The sequence below is a fragment of the Cyprinodon variegatus genome, unplaced genomic scaffold, assembly GCF_000732505.1.
Source record: "Cyprinodon variegatus isolate N-32 unplaced genomic scaffold, C_variegatus-1.0 Scaffold643, whole genome shotgun sequence".
Lineage (NCBI taxonomy): Eukaryota > Metazoa > Chordata > Actinopteri > Cyprinodontiformes > Cyprinodontidae > Cyprinodon > Cyprinodon variegatus.
Window position 1 is genome coordinate 45,414 of NW_015151096.1, and position 19,772 is coordinate 65,185.

General features: G+C 38.6%; 1 protein-coding gene across 1 annotated transcript in view; it reads right to left on the bottom strand.

Moving 5' to 3' along the window:
- Window positions 1-2,511: 2,511 nt before the first annotated feature.
- The window catches only part of LOC107096698 (short transient receptor potential channel 7-like), a 74,585-nt gene continuing 57,324 nt past the window's right edge, over window positions 2,512-19,772 (bottom strand). Inside the window, exons 8-12 of the mRNA XM_015393462.1 lie at window positions 11,049-11,244; window positions 10,486-10,707; window positions 5,710-5,790; window positions 4,732-4,807; window positions 2,512-2,714 (exon numbers count right to left, since the gene is read on the bottom strand). Of these exons, the coding sequence (XP_015248948.1) occupies window positions 2,575-2,714; window positions 4,732-4,807; window positions 5,710-5,790; window positions 10,486-10,707; window positions 11,049-11,244 (715 nt within the window). The 3' untranslated portion in view covers window positions 2,512-2,574. The remainder of the gene's footprint in view (window positions 2,715-4,731; window positions 4,808-5,709; window positions 5,791-10,485; window positions 10,708-11,048; window positions 11,245-19,772) is intronic.

The following is a 19,772-nucleotide window of genomic DNA, read 5'->3' on the forward strand; positions in this document are numbered from 1 at the left end:
CCTAAACTCTAAATCTAAGTTCCGCAGGTTTGTTGCATCTTTGTCACATTGACAGGAAATCACAAGTTAGGACAAAGAAGAAAGGTTTCATTAATTCCAAAAGGGAATGTCCTCTTTGAGAGTTTTATTTGGCAAATTTGTTTTATGTTGTTTTTGTTAAAGCTCTCAATTTACCGGTCGGTCTAGGTTCCTACCCTCACCTATGGTCATGAAATCTGGATAATGACCGAAAGAACGAGATCCCGGATACAAGCGGCTAAAATGAGCTTTCTCCGCAGGGTGACTGGGCTCTCCCTTAGAGATAGGGTGAGGAGCTCAGTCATTCAGGAGAGGCTCAGTGTAGAGCCGGTTCTCCTCCACATCGAGAGGAGTCAGTTGAGGTAGCTCGGACATCTTCTTCGGATGCCCCCTGGACGCCTCCCTCGGGAGGTGTTCCAGGCACGTCCCACTGGGAGGAGGCCCAGGGGACGACCCAGGACACGCTGGAGAGACTATGTCTCTCGGCTGGCCTGGGAGCCCCTAGGGCTTCCCCTAACAAAGCTGGAGGAAGTGTCAGCGGAGAGGGAAGTCTGGGAGTCTCTGCTTAGTCTGCTGCCCCCACGACCCGTTTCCGGATAAAGCGGGAGACGACGAGTTACATTTGTTTTAAGAAATGGGCAAATGCTGGATTTCATGTAAACATGTGCCACAGCCACACATGGGGTGTCCATGTGTTGCTATAGCAACGACTGCTTTCCTTTTCCAGTGGAGGGATAAGGCCATCCCATTCTCGTTTATGGAGTAGTGCATAAGGGGTGGTTTGGGATTGGGCCATAGACTTTATCCAGATGTGCTCCCTAACACCTCTATCACTACATGGAGCCGGGACTATATAGTGGACTTTATAGTGCACAAAGTTAACTGACCATTTGGACAGATGATCACTACCTTTCGCTCCCCATTGGTCACGTACTCTTGCTCCTCGCATCCTCGCATGGTACTTGCACCATCTTGGTTCTTTGTCGCCCCAATAACATTGCATAAAATTTGGAGTCCACTGCTTTTTTCTCGATTAAATGTTCGGACACTCATATAAAATGCCATAACTCCTATATGGTGCTCTATAGAGGGTCCCTGGACCGGGCCTCATCCTGGTGCCTGAAACCCTTGTAAAGAGAAGAGTCCAGAGAACATTCAGAAGAGGTGTCAGAACACTGCACTGATGAAGACGGAGCATGTTAAAGGACATTTTAAGTTTGAGCAATCCAATGAAATATTTAAAATAAAGTAGTTTGGTCTTATGAGGAGAACATTTGACCACAATAGCTTCAAGATTTGAAGATATACTGGAAGAATGGACAAAAATCACATGCTAGCAAGGCAAGCCACTTGTTTCTAGATACAGGAAATAAAGTTTTAATCTAAAAAAAGGCTAATCTATTAAGCATTGAACACATTAAAAATAAACCATTCAATACTTATTCACTGTCATTCCACTTTATCACACAAAAACTGATTACATGGACTTTGTCTCAATCCTCTGTGTTGATTACTTGATTGTGATTCTTTTTAACCAATATACTAGAAAGAAATATTAACTGAGAAAAATGCTGTTATTCTATAACAATATCCATTGTATTTTTTGTATAATTTATGTTTATAATATCTATAACTCAGCTGAGAGAACTGTGTCTTTCATGCTAACTTTGTGCATCTAATACTTAATTTTCTGGTTCTGACTGTTACCTTCTATTTTAAGAGAAACACAACAATAATTATTTATTTTATAAGTCATTTCTATAAAGAATTTAATATCTGTGCAATAAAGATATCTTCCTGCCTCTGACTTGCATCAGAGATGGTGCATTGTAAATTGGAGCGGCATTAATTAGACAGCCTTGTGTATAAAGGTGTGTGCATCATCTTGATAGGCATCAGTACTTCATCTGACAAATTCAAAATATGGTAGAAAGCAAGTTTATCTGCTGTGAGTAGCACTGGCAGTTTCTAAGATATTTTTTTCTCTCTTCTTCTTTTCGCTGATCCCAGTGTGATCCTTTCACTGGGCTTTTCCTCCCTCTAAATTGGTGATAAGCACTGATGTCTCTTGGCAGTGGGTGTGGGGGCCCTCATTGCTTCGATGGATGCTGTTGTGCTCCATGGTGTCTCTCCATATCTGCTCACACTCGTCTTCTCCTTCTTACTTGTCTCTATCTTCTCCTTCCTCGCTCCACTTTCCCTTTAATTAGAATTGAGCTGTCAACACAAAGCCTCTCCAAGTGAGTTTACTTTACCACCAACTATTTATCCTCATGCTCAGATGCAGTTATATTTTTTCCCCCCATCTTTTTAACTGGTCATGCTACATCATAAGCACTTGGGTTTTTTTTTCTAAAGGTAGCTCATTTGAACTCTGCAAACTTTCAACATCTTAAGCTTCTAAGTAATCTCTGTCCATCCTGTCGATTCACATAAACATCCTGCCTTCTCTCCTGTCTCCACTGAGTTTGTGAACTATGTGGCCTGTTTCTGCTTTCTCCGACAACCTTGTTCTCCGTTTACCCTCCTTCCTCCCTCCCCCTCTTGCAAGGCCTGTCAGTGTCTCATGGTGTTTTTGCCAAACTTGTCGCCGAGTTGCTGAATGAGCAGAGCCAGCTCCCCAGCGGCCTCAGACTTCTCCTCCAGCAGCTCATAGCGGAGGCTAGAAATGTCTTGCTTGATCTCCTTCAGCTCTCCTGCGATACAGAGAAGGGAAAAATAAAGAGGAAGTGATCAAACAGGAATTAGGACATGTGAAAGCGGAACACATCCAGGCATGACTGCAGGTCAGAGTGCAAAGTTTAAATGTCCATGACCCTTTGAGGTTTTAACATTTTGTTTGACTTTTTCTCATCAATTCAGTGAAATTATTTTGTATGATAAAGTACAAGAGGTGAGAATTTGAAAATTTTAGGAAAGAAAATGATTAATTCTAAAAGATTTAATCCCCTAAACGAAAAAAAAAAAGTTATTCCTGTTTTAAGAAATATTTATTTCCATCAAATCACTGCTGATCATCCCTGCTGATAAAACAACTTTTGCCAACACAACGGTGCCTAATCTCATCCTCCATCCTTCTGAATGTCAGTGCAATGCCTCTTTCACATCTGGGGCTGTACTCACTGAGCAAGTGGAGAAATTGATAAGTAATCCTGAAACCAGTCCTGCATTTCTTGTGCAGATAAGGTTCAGCTTGTTGTTTCACTGAACTGTCAGCCTTCACCTCATCCTGAAATTGGGAACTCTCCTGAGAAGCTTTTCTCTCTGTAATTTGAAATCTATTCTTCTTACATCAGTCTTCATTCCCGCCTTGACAAAACTGCAAACTATTGGAGAAAAACGTCTTTGAAGAAGGTTTTTCGCCACCACCAAGTTTCAAAGAGGAATTGTAGATTTGCAATTATCCATCACCGTGGAAAAGGTAACGAGCTGCTATATGATAAATCCAAGTTCTTAACTTTTACTGTATCAGCATCTGTATTTTTCTCTCTATCCTTTCTACTAGAAATTCTTCTCTCATAAAGAACCGGTGATTAGTTTCTTTATAAGATTATTATATAACTAAATATAACAGATGAACAACTAGTTTTTCATTATATCTGTGCATTAAGATCTCACAAGTCTGTGGTTACATTCAGACTACCTCCCCATATTATAATTAAGAAGAGCTGTAGTAGTAAAGGCCTTTGTTAAATGTGAGCTCAAATAATGAGGATTTATTAGTTTCTCTGCAAAGGGAAAAGAGGGAGAAGATATCACCACTAAAATCCAGTACATTGGAAACTTAATAGGTAGGAAGATGATCTGTTCAAACCCGCTGGGAGACAAATCTGGTGGAGGAGACGTCTGCGTAAATTAGGGGTTTTTAATAGTAGAGGACAGCAATGAAACATTGCAGATAATCTCAATGGTGAAATCAATTGCAGTTAGGACACATTTTCTTCACTACTCCATCCTATTTTGTCATTACAGAGGAACCATTCAAGGTCCAAGCAACTGACCATGTTAATTTTCCTCAAACAAAGGGTGTATACTCCAAAAATATTGATTCAAAGCTTTCTATGCAATTCGAGATTGCGCATATAATCATTGTGCAGACAACAGCATAACATGCAACAAAGCTAAAGTAGAAAAAAAAAATTTGCTTTGTTTTGGGTTAATTTCTGTTGCGTTCATGAGCCCCGATTCAGGTTATACTTTGATTCCCTGTGGATACAGACTGCTTTTGATCAATACCTGGTTTGAGAGGCTCCCATTGTGTCAAAGAGGTGTATTTAAAATGTCATGAAAACGAGGGAAGATGGAACATTTAATACATTATCTTACTGCTATGTTAGAGTTTATGTTTATCCAACCTAGGTTGTGTTTAGAAGAAAATAAAAGAGGTATTGATAATTACAACATTAATCCACCCTGGGCTGGAAATATTAAACAAAATGAGACAACTGCTTAAAATGAATTTTTAAGCTCACCCACTTGTGTTAAAGTTATTAGTTTAGCACTTTAATAAGCATTTTATTGCTTGCAGACTATTCCAGAGAAAACAAACAAACAAACAAACAAACAAAAAAAAACAATCCCAAGTATGTGGAGATGTATATTGAAACTCAGTCAGGAATTCCTGTACACACATCTAGAGATATGCTGTACTGCAGCATTATGACTCCATAATGATCCAATTGGAGTGAACAGTATTGAAAAAGCGATTCTTACCCTCGTTCACTTCATCGCTTTCTTTGTCCACTTGAGCTTTCAGCACATAACGTTTAATGAGCCGCTTCATGATATTCTGCAAGGAGGAAAGGAAAATGTGAATCTTACAGACAAAGGACACAGCGGGGTGAGGTGAAAATGCTCACTGTATTACTCAAGAGGGAAAACCTGTCTTGTTGTTGAGAAGGCCACAAAACCATCCTAATTGTGGTGCAGAACTACACTTGGTCTCTGAGACGGTATGTCAAACATTGCATATAGATTTGTGACCAGTTGCTGCTGCTGAGCCTGGGATTTTCAGCCTGTAAATGTGAGCATTCTGGAGATGTGTCGATAGATGTCACCTTACAACCAGTGCGCTTATATGTATAATCAAGTGACAACTGCCTCATCTGTGTGATTAGCTGTGAGTATCTGTTGTCGTTAAAATATACGAAATGGGATATTTTAGAAAAAAAAGTCCACTAAACCTGAGAGGATTTCCCTAATGGGAAAGATAAAGGGGAGAGTAAAGACGAGAGTTCTGACTCCTACTTAGCAAAATAATATAGTTTAAGCCCATGTACAGAGTGTCTTGACCTCAATTACTCTTCAAGATCTTATTAAAGGAAATTTCAGCCGTACTCTTTTTTTTTTTCCCTCTCTATATCTTTGTACCACTTCTCTTTGGTCGATGCCCTTCATTTCAAACTTGTTAAAATCCTTAGTCAATGTCATTTATACTGTATCATTCTCCTGCTTTCACCTCCTAACCTCCGCACCTCCTTCTCTTCCCTTCCTCCCTTTCATCCTGCCTTTATCGTTAACATAATTCAATCTCTGCATTTTCTCTCTGCTACGTTCCTCAACCTGTTTGTCTCATACTTCATTCTTCCTCTAGACTGCATCTAATTTCCAATTCTCTTCCCTCTCATCTTGACTCCCCCCTACACTTTGTCTTCTGCTTCCAATTCTGTCAGAATTCTGTCAGACTCTTACCTGATATCTGGTTGGGTGTTTCCGAGCTTTTCTCTGTATAAACTCCTCGCCTGGCCGTGCATAAGACCTAAACCTTTCATCCTGCAATGGCAAGAATGAGAGACACTTGAGTAAGTTGGAAGTGTTTGTGAAGGATGAGAAAGGAGGCGGAAAAAGCTTTAAAAAAAACTTATCACAGAATTCAGTATTTAAATGGCTGGAAAAAAAACAAACAAACAAACAAACAAAAAAAAAACAGCAGACCTACTTTGTCTGAATCCAACATATCTATCAACTGACTCTGAGATGCCTTCACTGAATTTAACTGACTTGCGTTGGCTTCAGACTGCAGCAGTTTAACATTATGTGAGCGTTATTCCGTAGGAGATCTGATATGATAGATGGTTGCAGCAGTATGTATAAAGATAAATAAACTAATTAACCACCTGACTCCAATAAATATTTATTTCAGCTCGATTATAATCATGTCTGGAGTTTTAAGGACGCATCTGAGTGATTATTTTGGGGGGAATGTCTGATAATACGACATATCTTGGTGAACACTCTAATTTATTTACGATTTTTCTCTAATCCACACAGCATGTAAATGATACATTTATCCCCTTTTATTATTTGTGGATTGTCCTGACTCTTATCACATTGCACAGAAACCAAACACTTGTAGTCATAAACAAGCTCCTGCTATTTCCAACTGATTTTTTTCTTTTTTTTTATTACCTCTCCTCTTCGCAGAACTGAATGAGCGCATTTTAATTGGTCTATTTCTTAGGAACAGACCTTTTAAGCAGAGCAAAGTCCATAAATGTTTAACAGAGTTGAGGTTGGGCACTTTAGGAAGGTTAATGTTTGCCTACTATCACTTTCAAAACTGGTTTTAATATGTGTTTAGGATCATTTTCACATTGGTAAACCTATGTGTCCAATGATCTAAAACTATGACTGTTGAACTGACAACTGGAAGATTTTGACCTAATCCTCATTCTTCATTAACCTCCCTCTGCACCATTGTTTGGGATTAGAGGCTTTCATCCTGCTCCTAATTTCTCTTTATATTTACAGTAATCAGGTGTTCTTTTAATATTTGTAGGTTTTCATTGCCTGTCACAAACCTTAACTGTTTCTATATGCCTTCGGAAAACCCTGCCAATATCCTTGAGTTACCACCTGTGTGATCTCAGTGCTCTATGCTCTCCAGCCAGAACTCACCCCTACATGAGCTCACACTCATGAAAAGATCTGCTGAATAACTTATCTGCATCTGCCTTCTGTTTTACTTGTCAAAAAACCAAGTGAGAGAGAGTAAGCTCTATACTCACCTGTCATACATACAGTACCTGCCCACCCTCAGCCTGCCATGCCACTCACCTTACCTCCAAGCCACAAAAGGAACAATGACAACTCTACCTACCACCCACTCTATGGTATTGTCTTAGCAGCAATCCCAGAATCTCCTGTCAACTCCCCAAAGCCATGGCTTCATCAAAAGAACAAGATAGATAAATTTAGAGAATGTCTTGCTTAAGTTATTTTCTGTTATTATGTAAAAACAGGAAGCTAGTTAAACTTTAATATTTGCCATCTTGTGGTTTCTACTTTTACAATTTAAAGCATCATCCCGACTCATTCAAAAATACTGTTTGTCCGTTTGCCCAGAAAGTCCTCTCACTGTCTTATATAACCATTAAAAATTGGATTTTGGCCTTTAAGTTGTGCTTGAAGCTGCAGATTTTGAAAAAAGAATATCTAACTTGGCCCACCCCCCTCTATGCTGATGTTAAACTATTTACTACAGGGAGTAAAACTAAAGTGGCATCCTAGCTATCCTTGCATTCTATTGCTTCTATTCAATAATCTGCCAAAATCCACCTGACATTGTTCAAATGTCTTCCCTGTAGTTTTCAATTCTATAACAAAAACTTTATTCACTGGGCTCTATGTTTAACTGAGATATATGTCATCCAGTCTAACAGTTACCAGCCATACTATAAGGAAAATAAAAAAACACTCAGAGCGCAGACCTCCACCAAGCAGCAAAGTTTTCCCCAAATTGTGAGGCACCCCGCTGGTAAAAAAAAAAAAATTCCATAAACTCCTTTCATAAGTTTTCAATCGATCCTGCAAAAATAATGATCCCTTTGCTTGTGTTTTTGTCTTCAGAAAAATATCTTCAGAACTTTTTTGTCTGATTCTGAGGCTGTCAATAGCCACTGCCGCCACCCTCTGGTTTAGTGGGGAACTGCTCTTTCTGCCAAATAACCCTACCTTACAATGTTAGAGAATCCTTAAAAGAAATTCCCGTAGCCAGATTATGATCTGGATCATCCCCAACACGTAATGGATTTCTAATTGGCATGAGGGACAGCTATGATAAAAATTTTATTAACATCCGTCAGTAACTTTTCCATGTCATGCTGTACACAGATAGACAGACAGGCAGACAGACACACACACACACAAACTGTCCTAAAAACATAACCACATTGGCGGAGGAAAAAAAAAAATCAAACATTTAGAAAGACCACACTGTTATTTCTAAATCTCACCCGACATCCTCAACACTTTCCTGTCGGCTAATGTGGGCTTATCTATTGATCGCCTGCTGCACCCTTTTGCTTCTGCCTCAGTTAAACTGTCAGCTCTGCAGAAATTTTTTGACACTCACAGAGGCAGCAGGGTGAAACCTATCTTGTCCCAATCCTAAACCTGCCTGGGCATTGCAGCAGATGCAGGGAAAAGCAATGGGCTGACTAATAGCTCTGGTGCGGAGAGCTATTCCAGCCAAGGGGTTCAGCAGAGCAAATGCATGTGAATGATGACAATCTCTATGTTTTAATTAAACATTAAATATTATTTTCTTTTCATCATAAAAAAAATAATAAAAAAAATTCTGTTAAATTTAACTTTATTGATCTAACATTGGAGAAATTTAGCTCTGCATTTCACCCATCCACTTGGGGAGCAGTGGGCTGCCATTGTGTGGCACCTGGGGAGTAGTGTGGGGTTAAGGGTCTTGCTCAGGGACCCAGAATGGAGGCTGTGAGGTTTGAACTTGGTACTTGCAACCTTCTCAGAGCACAAGTGCACTGTTCAAACCCACTAGGTTGACACTCCCCAAAGAGATCTGATTTAAAGTTTTGGTCGACTTAGATCTTTTTAAATCTTTTCAAAATTTTTGTCGTGAAGCCATGATCACACTGAAAACCTCTAAACAGACAAACAACATATCTCAGAGAGAAACTGCTCTAACTACTATTCTATAATTAGAGTCGCTGCAGTAGTTTGGTTTAGAGGGAATAAAATAACAGATTAAAATGTTTTTTTTTTAGATTATATAAAATGAGGTGGTACAATAATGATAAAAATTAAATAAAAAAATGACGGTAACAAATCTGTTTTTAAGACTTTTTAATAGACTCTGTAATAGACCAACAGAGAGTCGAGTATGCAGAACATTGAAACTATCCATCCATCCATTTTCCATCACGCTTATCCCAAGTGGGGTTGCAAGGGGTGCTGGTGCGTTTCTCCAGCTGTCTACGGGCGAGGTCCCTGGACAGGTCACCAGTCCATCAAAGGGCAACACAGAAACAAACAACCATTCACGCACACATTCACACCTAAGGAGAATTTAAAGAAGCCAATTAACCAAACAGCCATGTTTTTGGACTGTGGGAGGAAGCCAGAGTACCAGGAAGAACCCACCAATGCTCGGGGAGAACATGCAAACTCTATGCAGAAAGACCCCGGACCAGGAATCGAACCCAGAACCTTCTTGCTGCAAGGCAGCAGTGCCACACACTGTGCCATTGTTCAGTACCATAAATTGTAACTAGAAGCTTTTAAAATATAAAGCTATACCTCAAAAGATATATATGGTTCATAAAATGAAAAATACAAATCTGGAAAATGTGGCCTGCATTTTTCTAATATAGTTTACTTTATTTTTTTTATAAAACTAAATATATATGGCAACTAACTACTGTCAGAAGTCATCAGTCAATGTGTGAAAGTAAAGATCTGGGAAAATGAGACCAGAAGTTTTTTTTTTTTTTCCAGTCTATAAACAAACAACATGCCAAGAGTGGAGAATAATAAAATGTCCTATCACTCTAAAGACATCATCCACTTGATAAAACCTGACTGTGGCAGCATCATGCTAGAGTGGCCAGTTTTGTTCTATAGGGTAGTGAAAATGATCAGAGTGTGATTGAATGATGGGCAGAAATAAATTCAGAGGGATCCTGGAACCACAAGTGTTACACCTCGCCTTAAAGCAGAACAGTGACACCAAGCATACTGCCATTTCTACAGTGAATTGGTGTGAAAGAAAGCACACTAAGCAGTCAAAGTTCAGAGCTGAATCCTAATAAAAATTCACAGAAGCTCTGCGTCCATTCTGATGGCAATAGATTTATGTTGCAGAGAACAGGGACATATTTCACTCTAAGAAAAGCTGCTACACACAAAGTATTGCAGCTGTAGCCTGATCTAAGTTTTCTAATCCAGACCATAGTCTGTTTTTATAGGTAGATAGCAGTACCGGTAAATAAAAAACTAATTAAAAACATTTTGTGAAATGAAATAATGCATAAAAAAATTATCTATATTGCCTATCTACTTAAAAATTATACCAAATCTTTTAAAGGTTCATCATGTGGACATCCAGTAAAAGACATTAAAGTTTGTTTGGTATAACTTGACAAAATATAAAAAGTTCAACAGGTAGACCATATACACTTTAGCAAGTAATTAGGATATGAATAATGAACAATTGACCTTGGCCTGTGAATGAACCATTCCCATCTCCACCTCATTGCTATGGTGCCTGCCATTGGCCTTACACAGGCGTATCAGGCATGATTTGATGCGAAGGACCAGGTAGTAGAAGGATTTAGGGCTGGGAACCAGGTTAAATGGGGCAGGTAGAGTTCGACCCTCATCGAAGTAGGACAGCCACAGCTTGGCACGGGCAAACTTCCACTCCACGTCTGAATCCTCCTGCAGGGAAAAACAAACAGAAATGCAGGTTGAGTCTGCTGATGGATGATAACAGGAAAGACCGGAACTAATGAATAGCTATTAATTCCAGAGTACAATACCATAACGGTAGACAGTCACATCTGCTGGTTGACAACCTTTCTACAGACTTTATTTCTTTTTTAGTAAAACTTCTCTTTGAAGTGTTTAACAATGTCTGATGTTGCCTGATTGATTTTCATTAGCTGATGACATTTTTTAAGTCAACCCTAATCCTCTTGTAGAAACATCACTGATACAAGATTATCCTTATTGACTTGTTGACAACATCCTGCCCTTGTTTCTATTGATTGGCTTCATACCTCTATCTCCTGGTACGAGCTGTTTATCATGGCAATGAGCATGTTGAGGAGAACCACCACCATGGTGACATTATAGACGCCATAGAGCACGTAGCCGATGTTCTCTATAAACTTATGGTCGTATTTCAGGACCACAGAGATCACTTCAGAAAGCCCGAATATGGACCAGAAAAGAGTCTTGAAGCTCTCCTCCACCCTAAGGGAAAAGAAATAGAGTGACATCATTACAAAACAGTGGCTACAGGTGTAGGAAAACACTGTGTAGTGCTAACAGTTGAGTCACACGCATGAAAGCAGACAATATGTGATCTAATGCTGCTTGATTTGTGAGGCAGGAGTGATGAGTCATGTCCAATTTGAACACATAATCCCATATCTGCACCTACTCCACATTTAACAAACATTGTGCTGCAGAAGCACACATGAAGAAGCCGACACGACATAGCTTCAGCATTCAAGAAATAATTTGCTTAAATGGCTAGGCTAATTAAGTTTTAACCCTTCGTCATTTTCACTCAAAGCAGACACCTGAAGTTTATGGAGACACATTAAAAGTTTGTCTGAAGTATATTTAGTGTTAACAGTACAGGTTAGAAGTTTATATACATTATAGGCAAGACTTATTTTGATTTGGGGCTTCTAGTGGTTTATTTTAACTGTTAAAACTGGGTGAAATAATCATTTAAAACTAGGGCTGGGTATTTTCGCCAAAGTCCTGAATCGATTCGATTTTGATTTATATAGTTCTAAATCAATTAATTGCGATTCAATCTGCTTTTACAATAATGAAAGTTGTTCAACTGTGTTTCAAAATACTCATGTATTTTATTTTTTCTTGTCATATTAAAAACAAAATGCAAACTTGTAAATCAGACAGTTTAAACTTGAGATGTAAAAAAAACTGTCTCAAAAGTGGAAACTTGTTTGTGAAAAGTGAAAAAGTGAAGCCTCACTCGAGTAAGCAGACGTGACACATCAGACATGCATGAGCCGCATTACCTTCACTGCACAAACCATATTTGCAGCGTTGTATGTATCAACTACAGGGTGTTTGCTGGTCAGCCCCCATTTGTTAATGTCTTCAGTCAACCTATTGGCTATATTCGCAGCTGTCTGGCTTGAAGAAATCTTGAGTGCATCTTTCCTGCTCATTTGGATGTGAACATCACGCGCTTCACTATAAAATTAATCAATCTCATTCCCTAGACATCGATTTTGCAAAAATGCAAAGGAATCGATCCAAAATCGATTAAATCGATTTTATCCACCCAGCCCTATTTACAACCATAAAGAATTTTAATAAAAGTATTTGGATCCACATCCACTTATCCCCATTCTAAACATATTTAAAATTATACACACAGGCTTAAGTAACCCAAGTCTCACCAGCGGTGGAGTGGCCATCGGGGGCCCTGGGACAAGTCCTGGTGGCCTGGCTACTGGCCTTGCCCTCTCAGTGGTTTCAGATTACATGAGACCAATGGTTGTCTCATGTTATTTTCAAAATAAACAAACAATGCCATTTATGGATTTTTACTCAGCCATCTGGCTTGCTGAGGCCTCAACACAGTGAGTAGTAGTGATCAGGAAAAAGTATGTACAACCCTTCTTTAGACAATCAAAAGGAAAGGAGGAGGGGAAAGGGAGAGTATAAAAATGAAAAAGATCTGTCTGTGAAGAGTTTCAAAATGATGTTGGGGAGCAGGTAGGACATAAACTCTAGTGTTAAAAAGTGAAAATTTTGTATAAAATGTTCAGCACAACTAGCTTAATAAGGTTAATGCCACTTAATGGACTTAAGGAGGCCCAGACTGTTTTCATTAAATAAATGCTTTAAGATTCTAGAAAGTTAAATGCAAACTTTAGTATTAGGGTCAAAGAACAAGGTCTGGAGAAAAAAAAAACATGTGTTTAACAATCAAAATCTAGGAATTCAGCCTTTGTGTGCAATTAATAATCTCCACTAAAAATATTATATATGATAAAATCATTCCAAAAAGTTAATAAACAATCCACTGGACTTAGTTTCTAAGTTTTTAGACATTTTGCTTCCCATCCAGGGAGCTTTTTAAATTCAAAAAGGCAGAATTAGCGTTGAGTTTGAGGCTTTATAGAGTGAACCAAAACAAGGACATGCAAATTACAGTAAACCAGAAGAACGAGTCTGCCCCTTAGAAATGGGGAGTCATTGGGTTCTTTGTTAGCCTGCAATACCTGATACTGATATATGCCTCTGACTGGGGGGGTCATTGGGGGGAATTGTTGGTCTGGCTGAACAGGCGAGATGTTCTGGTCCCCTGTAAGGCGATGGGGGTTGCAATGATAGTGGGAAGGAATCAACTCTATTGCGTCATTGTAGGTTTTTGAAAGTTGAAACATGAGTCCACCCCCTCTGTTTAAGATTGGTTTTTCCTGCTTAACATAAATTGGTTCCTTCACACCACTTTTAAACCACCTTTCTTCTTTTTCTTAATTTCTTTATTTTTTGGAATGACTATGACCTGGATTACAGAGAATATTCACCAGCAGATCTTTAAATTCATAAAAAAAAATTTTTTTATTCGACCTAAAATCCCGATAAAATTAAGAACATGTTTGTTATGATATGAACATTGCCAGGGCATATAAATAGCTGGTGCATTTTAATTGATAGGAAAATTTGTGTTGCTTTTGGATTTCTTTTTTTACAAAGGTGCGAAGAAAGCTGTGTCAGTATGGCGAGTAGGACTAGAGCTGCAAGGGCTCCTGCTGTTAGGAGGGAGGTGGATAGCAGCAGTAAGACAGAGCAGGAACCTTCAGGTAGAATTTTAAAGCACCAGACACGTATCTGAATGTGATATTTTTCACAATAGTCCTAAGTAAGGTATGTAGGGAATAAGAGGAAACATCACAGGAAATTTGGCAAACTTTGCAACAAAATGTTTCATCAAATTAGGTAGAAAAACAGTTTTGAATGAAAAAAAAAAAGAAATGTCATATGTTGCACAAATTTAGTAAACAATTGCATGCATTTTCCACAGGCAGAGAAGAGTGTAAAACCCTCAAACAGAACCAGTACCCAGTACTATTCATACAGGAACATCGTGTCAAATGTGAATCTAAACTGTTTAGGGAATAGATGGTGAAGATTCCCAGTCATCAAGGTCATAGTCAAATGATAAAAAAAAAATCCCCTGAACTTTGTTTTCAAGTTTGAAGATGTTTCACTTCCCATTCAGGAAGCTTTTTCAATTCAAAAGCTTTTAATGTTTTGAAAAGCTTCCTGGATGGGAAGCAAAATGTCTTTAAACTTGGAAACAAAGTCCAGTGGATTATTGTTTTTGAACTTTTTAAGGAATGATTAGGGAATAGATAAAGATTGTTAACTTTAAATATTTCAAAAGCTTTGACCTCAATTACAATACAAAGAGAAAAACAGATCATAAGCCAAAAAAATGAGAAAGGTAATGAGCACCATACTCATATGTTTGGGACTTAAAAGGTATAATACCTTAGTGAAAAAAAAACAAAAAAAAAACAGTGCCCACTTTTAAAAAAAGAATGTAAAAATTACCTTTTTTGTTGACTGCCAAACAAACATTTTTAAGGTCCACAGCTAAATGTCCAGCTGTGTTTGTTTGTGTTTGTTCCTAAGCCTTTGGGTTAAAAAGAGAGCAACCAAGAACAAGGTAAATCAGGAGAAGGCTGCATGATCTGTGAGCACAAGTATTCAGGTACATCTGTGGAGTTAAATATTCCATGAGAGGCAAACATGAGGCTTGAGATGACAGAGAGGAGCCACAGTGGGAAGAATGAGAGGGCTGATTGAAATGCTGGAGGGCTTGGAACTAAAACAACACTCTGAAGAGAGAAGATGTGTAGGTTGTGGAACTATGAGCTTCTTCAAAAAAGAAAACTTCACAAAAAAAGTCAAAGTGTTGGCATAGAGGAAAACCCATCATCTTACAAGCATGAAAAGAGGTTATCAGAGAAAAACATACAGTCACCAACTTTCCCCACCTTTTACTTTCACACGGTAGGAAAAGTACTCCGAGTTCCTCATTTTTCGGAGTGAGACAAAAAAAAAATTGTATTATTTGATGCTACATGAATGTCTCTTTATTTTATCTCCCTTAGACTCATCTGCAGGAATATTTACAGTACTCTGTACGTTAACCTACATAGTATCCTGGAGTAAACAAAGTAATCTAAAAAGAAAAAGTGGGCAAAATTAAAAAACTCTTGATCAGAAATGAATATCTCCAATATTTTCCGGTCTCTTAACATAGGCGTGCAGTTTTTATCCTTTGGTGAAAAAAGCACAATCAAAAGCCGTGTCTATAAGTTTCTGAGATAATGACTATTCTTCAGGACTCCAAACAACCTGTGGAATTAAAAGAGAAATTTTTGTTTTCATTTACACCTCTTTGCACAGAGGTTTCTTTCGAGCAATAATAAAGTTTGGTTGGATGCTAAGAAGGTTTATAGGAAGGATATGTTCTTTGTGGCACACCACTCCCCTCAAATTGCCAGTTTTTCAGACTGCTGCTGTTGCTCATGGATACCGACTATAACCATGATTATGGCTATTTCCATGAGATGCCATCAATGTAATTGAGGCCATGGCTGTGCTTTAGTTGTAATGACTACTCTGTCATGTCAGGGGCACATTAGTTGTAATGATTGCAACACAGATGACATGCAGAGGTTGTATGTATGCCTGCAAGTTGACATCAAGGGAGCTTTAAAGACTAACTGCAGTGAAGAAACACAAAAAGTACAACAAAAACTAATTATTAACACTAATGCTGGGGGAGATATTATGGTGCCTTGAATTTTTTTTTATACCCCATATTGCCAAGTTACATCCACAAAAGTTAAGCTTTTTATTTCTATTTTATGTAATTTTCCAACATAGGGTAACATGTAACTGGGAAGTTGGGAAAAATGGCATGTGGTTTTTAAACATGTTTACACAAAAATAATTTGTTTTTCAGCCCATTTTAATGACATAGCCTGAACAAAGTCCAAGGCAAACTTCAATGCAATTTTACACATACATAAATAAGCAGTATCATCAAGTCTAAATACACATCAGCTATTGGAGTTTGAAAGACGCTTCCTTTTTAAAACATATAAATATAAAAAATATAACTGCGGATGTCTGGGGGACAGTGATCCGCCTACGTTATGAATGCTGGTGTACCATAAAGAATAAATTATGAACAGTTTAGTTTGTGCCTTCAAGTCGTTGCCCATAGGAAGATGTTACTTGGATATAACCTAACTGAATATCTTCAGAACGGCTTCAAATGACACAAAACTCATATGGGTGAGTAGAACATGATGTAATAACATAAAATCAAGGGCCAAATGTAAAAAAAACGGTGTTCCCCTTTAACATTTTGGAACCCATCATCTGCAAATTCAAGGAATATCTGTAAACTCCTAGAATATCAAGACATGGTGCTCAACCTAAACAGATGGAATGTACAAAAAGAACATTGCTGAAGCAGCAAATAGGTTCATGATAACTCTGGAAGACCTGCAGAGCTCAACTCAGGTGGTATGTTCTGCCAACTAGACAAAAATTGACACAATTTCACCCTTAATGGAGGTGTGGGAAAAACAGCAAATAAGCAAAATCCCACAATTCTTTATTTGTCAAAAGAAAAAGAAAAAGTGTACATAATTTTTTTGCCCACAGTACAGTCCCACATAATTTTACGTTTATATACATATACACACACTTTATGCAGAATTATTAGGCAAATGAATATTTCGACCATCATCATCCTTTTCATAAATGTTGTTAAACTCAAAGCTGTATAGGCTTGAAAGCCAACTACCAATTACAGTAAGTACATCAGGTGGTGTGCATCTCTGTAATGAGAAGGGGTGTGGCCTAATGACATCAACACCCTATATAAGGTGTGCTTAATTATTAGGCAACTTCCTTTTTTGACAAAATGGGTCAGAAAAGAGACTTGATAGACTCTGAAAAGTCAAAAATTGTCAGATGTCTTTGAGAGGGGTGCAGCAGTTTAGAAATTGCCAAGCTTTTGAAGCGGGATCATCGCACAATCAAGCAGTTCATGGCAAATGGCCAACAGGGGCGGAAGAAGCGTGTTAAAAAAAGAAGACGCAAAATAACTCCCCATGAATTCAGAAGGATCATGCATGAAGCTGGCAGGAATCCATTAGCCATCAGTTGTGCCATATTTCAGAGCTGCAACATGTCTGGAGTGTCGAGTAGTACAAGGTGCTCAATACTCAGGGACCTGGCCAAGCTAAGGGAAGCCAAAAAAAGGCCACCTTTGAACAAGACACACAAGACAAAATGTCAAGATTGGGCCAAGAAATATCTGAAGACTGATTTCTCCAAGGTGTTTTGGTCTGATGAAGTGGGAGTGAGTCTTGATGGGCCAGATGGATGGGCACCAGGCTGGATCAGCAAGTTCCTTATCGACTCAGACGCCAGTAAGGTGGAGGTGGGGTACTGGTATGGACTGGTACCATCAAAGATGAGCTTGTGGGACCTTTTCGGGTTGATGGTGGAGTCAAGATCAACTCCCAGACCTACTGCCAGTTTCTGGAAGACACCTTCTTCCAACCGTGGTACAAGAAAGAGTCACTATCATTCAAGAAAAACATGATATTAATGCTCCGTCACATGCATCAAAATACAGCACAGCGTGGCTGGCCAGAAAAAGTCTCAAAGGAGCAAAAATAATGACATGGTCCCCTTGTTCACCTGATCTGAACCCCATTGAGAACCTGTGGTCCTTCATGAAATGTGAGATCTACATGGAGGGAAAGTGGTACACCTCCCTGAACAGTGTCTGGGAGGCTGTGGTAGCTGCTGTATGCAATGTGGATCGCAAACAGTTTAAGACACTGACAGAATCTATGGATGGAAGGCTTTTGATGATTATGATGAAGAAAGGTGGCTATATGGTCACCGATTAGTTTGTTTTTTGTTTTTGAATGTTGCAAATGTTTATTTCTGAATTTTGAGTTGTTATAGTGGTTTACCTGGTGAAAATAAACAAGTGGGATGGGTATATATTTGTTTTTTATTACGTGGCCTAATAATCCTGCAAAGTAATATTTACCTGCACACACAGACATCCTCATAAAATGGTCAAATCTAAAAAATAAAAACACTTCAACTTCCAAAAATATGAAACTTTGATATTAAGTAGTCGTTTGGGTTGATTGAGAACACCATTGTGGCCCAATAATAAAAAAATAATCCTCAAAAATACAACTTGCCTAATAATTATGCACACAGTGTATATATTTATATAAAATCAGTCATTATGTATGTAATTGTAAAGTGATAGAATGTAAAAATTGGATTGAATACTTCTAAAAGGTATATCTGTTGTGGTAAATACCTGTGAAAAAGAGGGCAATCAAAGACTGCATTGTCACTGCCTGTTAAAGCCCAAAGAAATGTGGAAATGTTAAAATTTTGCAACAAGTGGGATTGCAAGTAGAAAGTCTAATGGTTCAATGAATCTATTAGCTAAGAATTAACTGGTGATAATAAATGCAGGCTTATAGCTGGTAAATGGTGTCTGACAGCGAGGAAGCAGGCTTTTAGCAGAATGGATGAAGGCTGCCAGGCTGAAACAGTCCAGAATGTGCCCAAAATAAAAAGCCCATGAGAATCCAGAGAGGGCAGGCCAAGCAAAAGACAGGAAGTACACACTGACACTGGAGCAAAGATCCAGGGAGGGCATGGGGAGCACAGGAACAGAGGAAGGCTGGCAGTGCACACTGTCGAGGTGATGGTGAAGGAAGGCCTTCCCCAATCTGTGGCTACTCCTTCTCCTTACCTATACACTACACTCACTGTGAAGCACCCTCGCTATTAAACTGAGTCCCCTTGCTGGCACTGGAAAGTATAACTGCACCCTCCACTTCTGACATGGCCTTCCCTTTCACTACTGGAACATGAAGTTGTCACCATGGTAGCAGTACAAGCTCTGACAGCGGCTGCAAACAATGCTTAAAAGCATCTAGAAGACCAAAATGGTAAACTTACTTAGACCTAGATAAACTTTATTGTCATTTTGTATGCACAGAGTGTATATAAAACAATTTAATTTTGTACAGCTCTAATGACAAGTATAGCTCTCATGAGAAATAAATAAACGCACCCATGGTAGCATTTATTTATTAAGAAAGGTTGTCAATGTAGCTACCATTGAGGACACCGTGGTCTGGACATTGTTTTTTTTTTTTTTTTGCTGTGAGCTTCAGCGCACATTCAACGCACATCACGCAAAATCCTCAATGTAAAATTAAAATATACATAAAGCTTGGTATTGGTATGAGAAAAATAAAATTCCATCTATATATTTGGTCAAGAAAGAGATGGACCTCTCTCCGGTCTCTTTCGTTCCCCCCTCTCGAACCTGCCATTGGTCTCCATTATGCCTCAAACCTTTTTGGACAAGGCATCAATAGACGGGTATCGGATAAAGAAGAAGTAAGACTCAAAACTCAAATAAAACCAAAAACAACTAGAATATAGAATAGAAACAACTAGAACTAGAAATGGAAATAAGACCAATGAAAACTCAAAAAGAAAACTAAAACAGAACCAAAACCATGTCAGCTGGTAATTCCATATTTTTTCTAATTTCCTGTAAGAGATTTGTTGTCTTTTTATCTTGCATGCCCACCAATGCGCATTTCTTGTGATGCATATCTGATTTAATCTGAGTACAATTT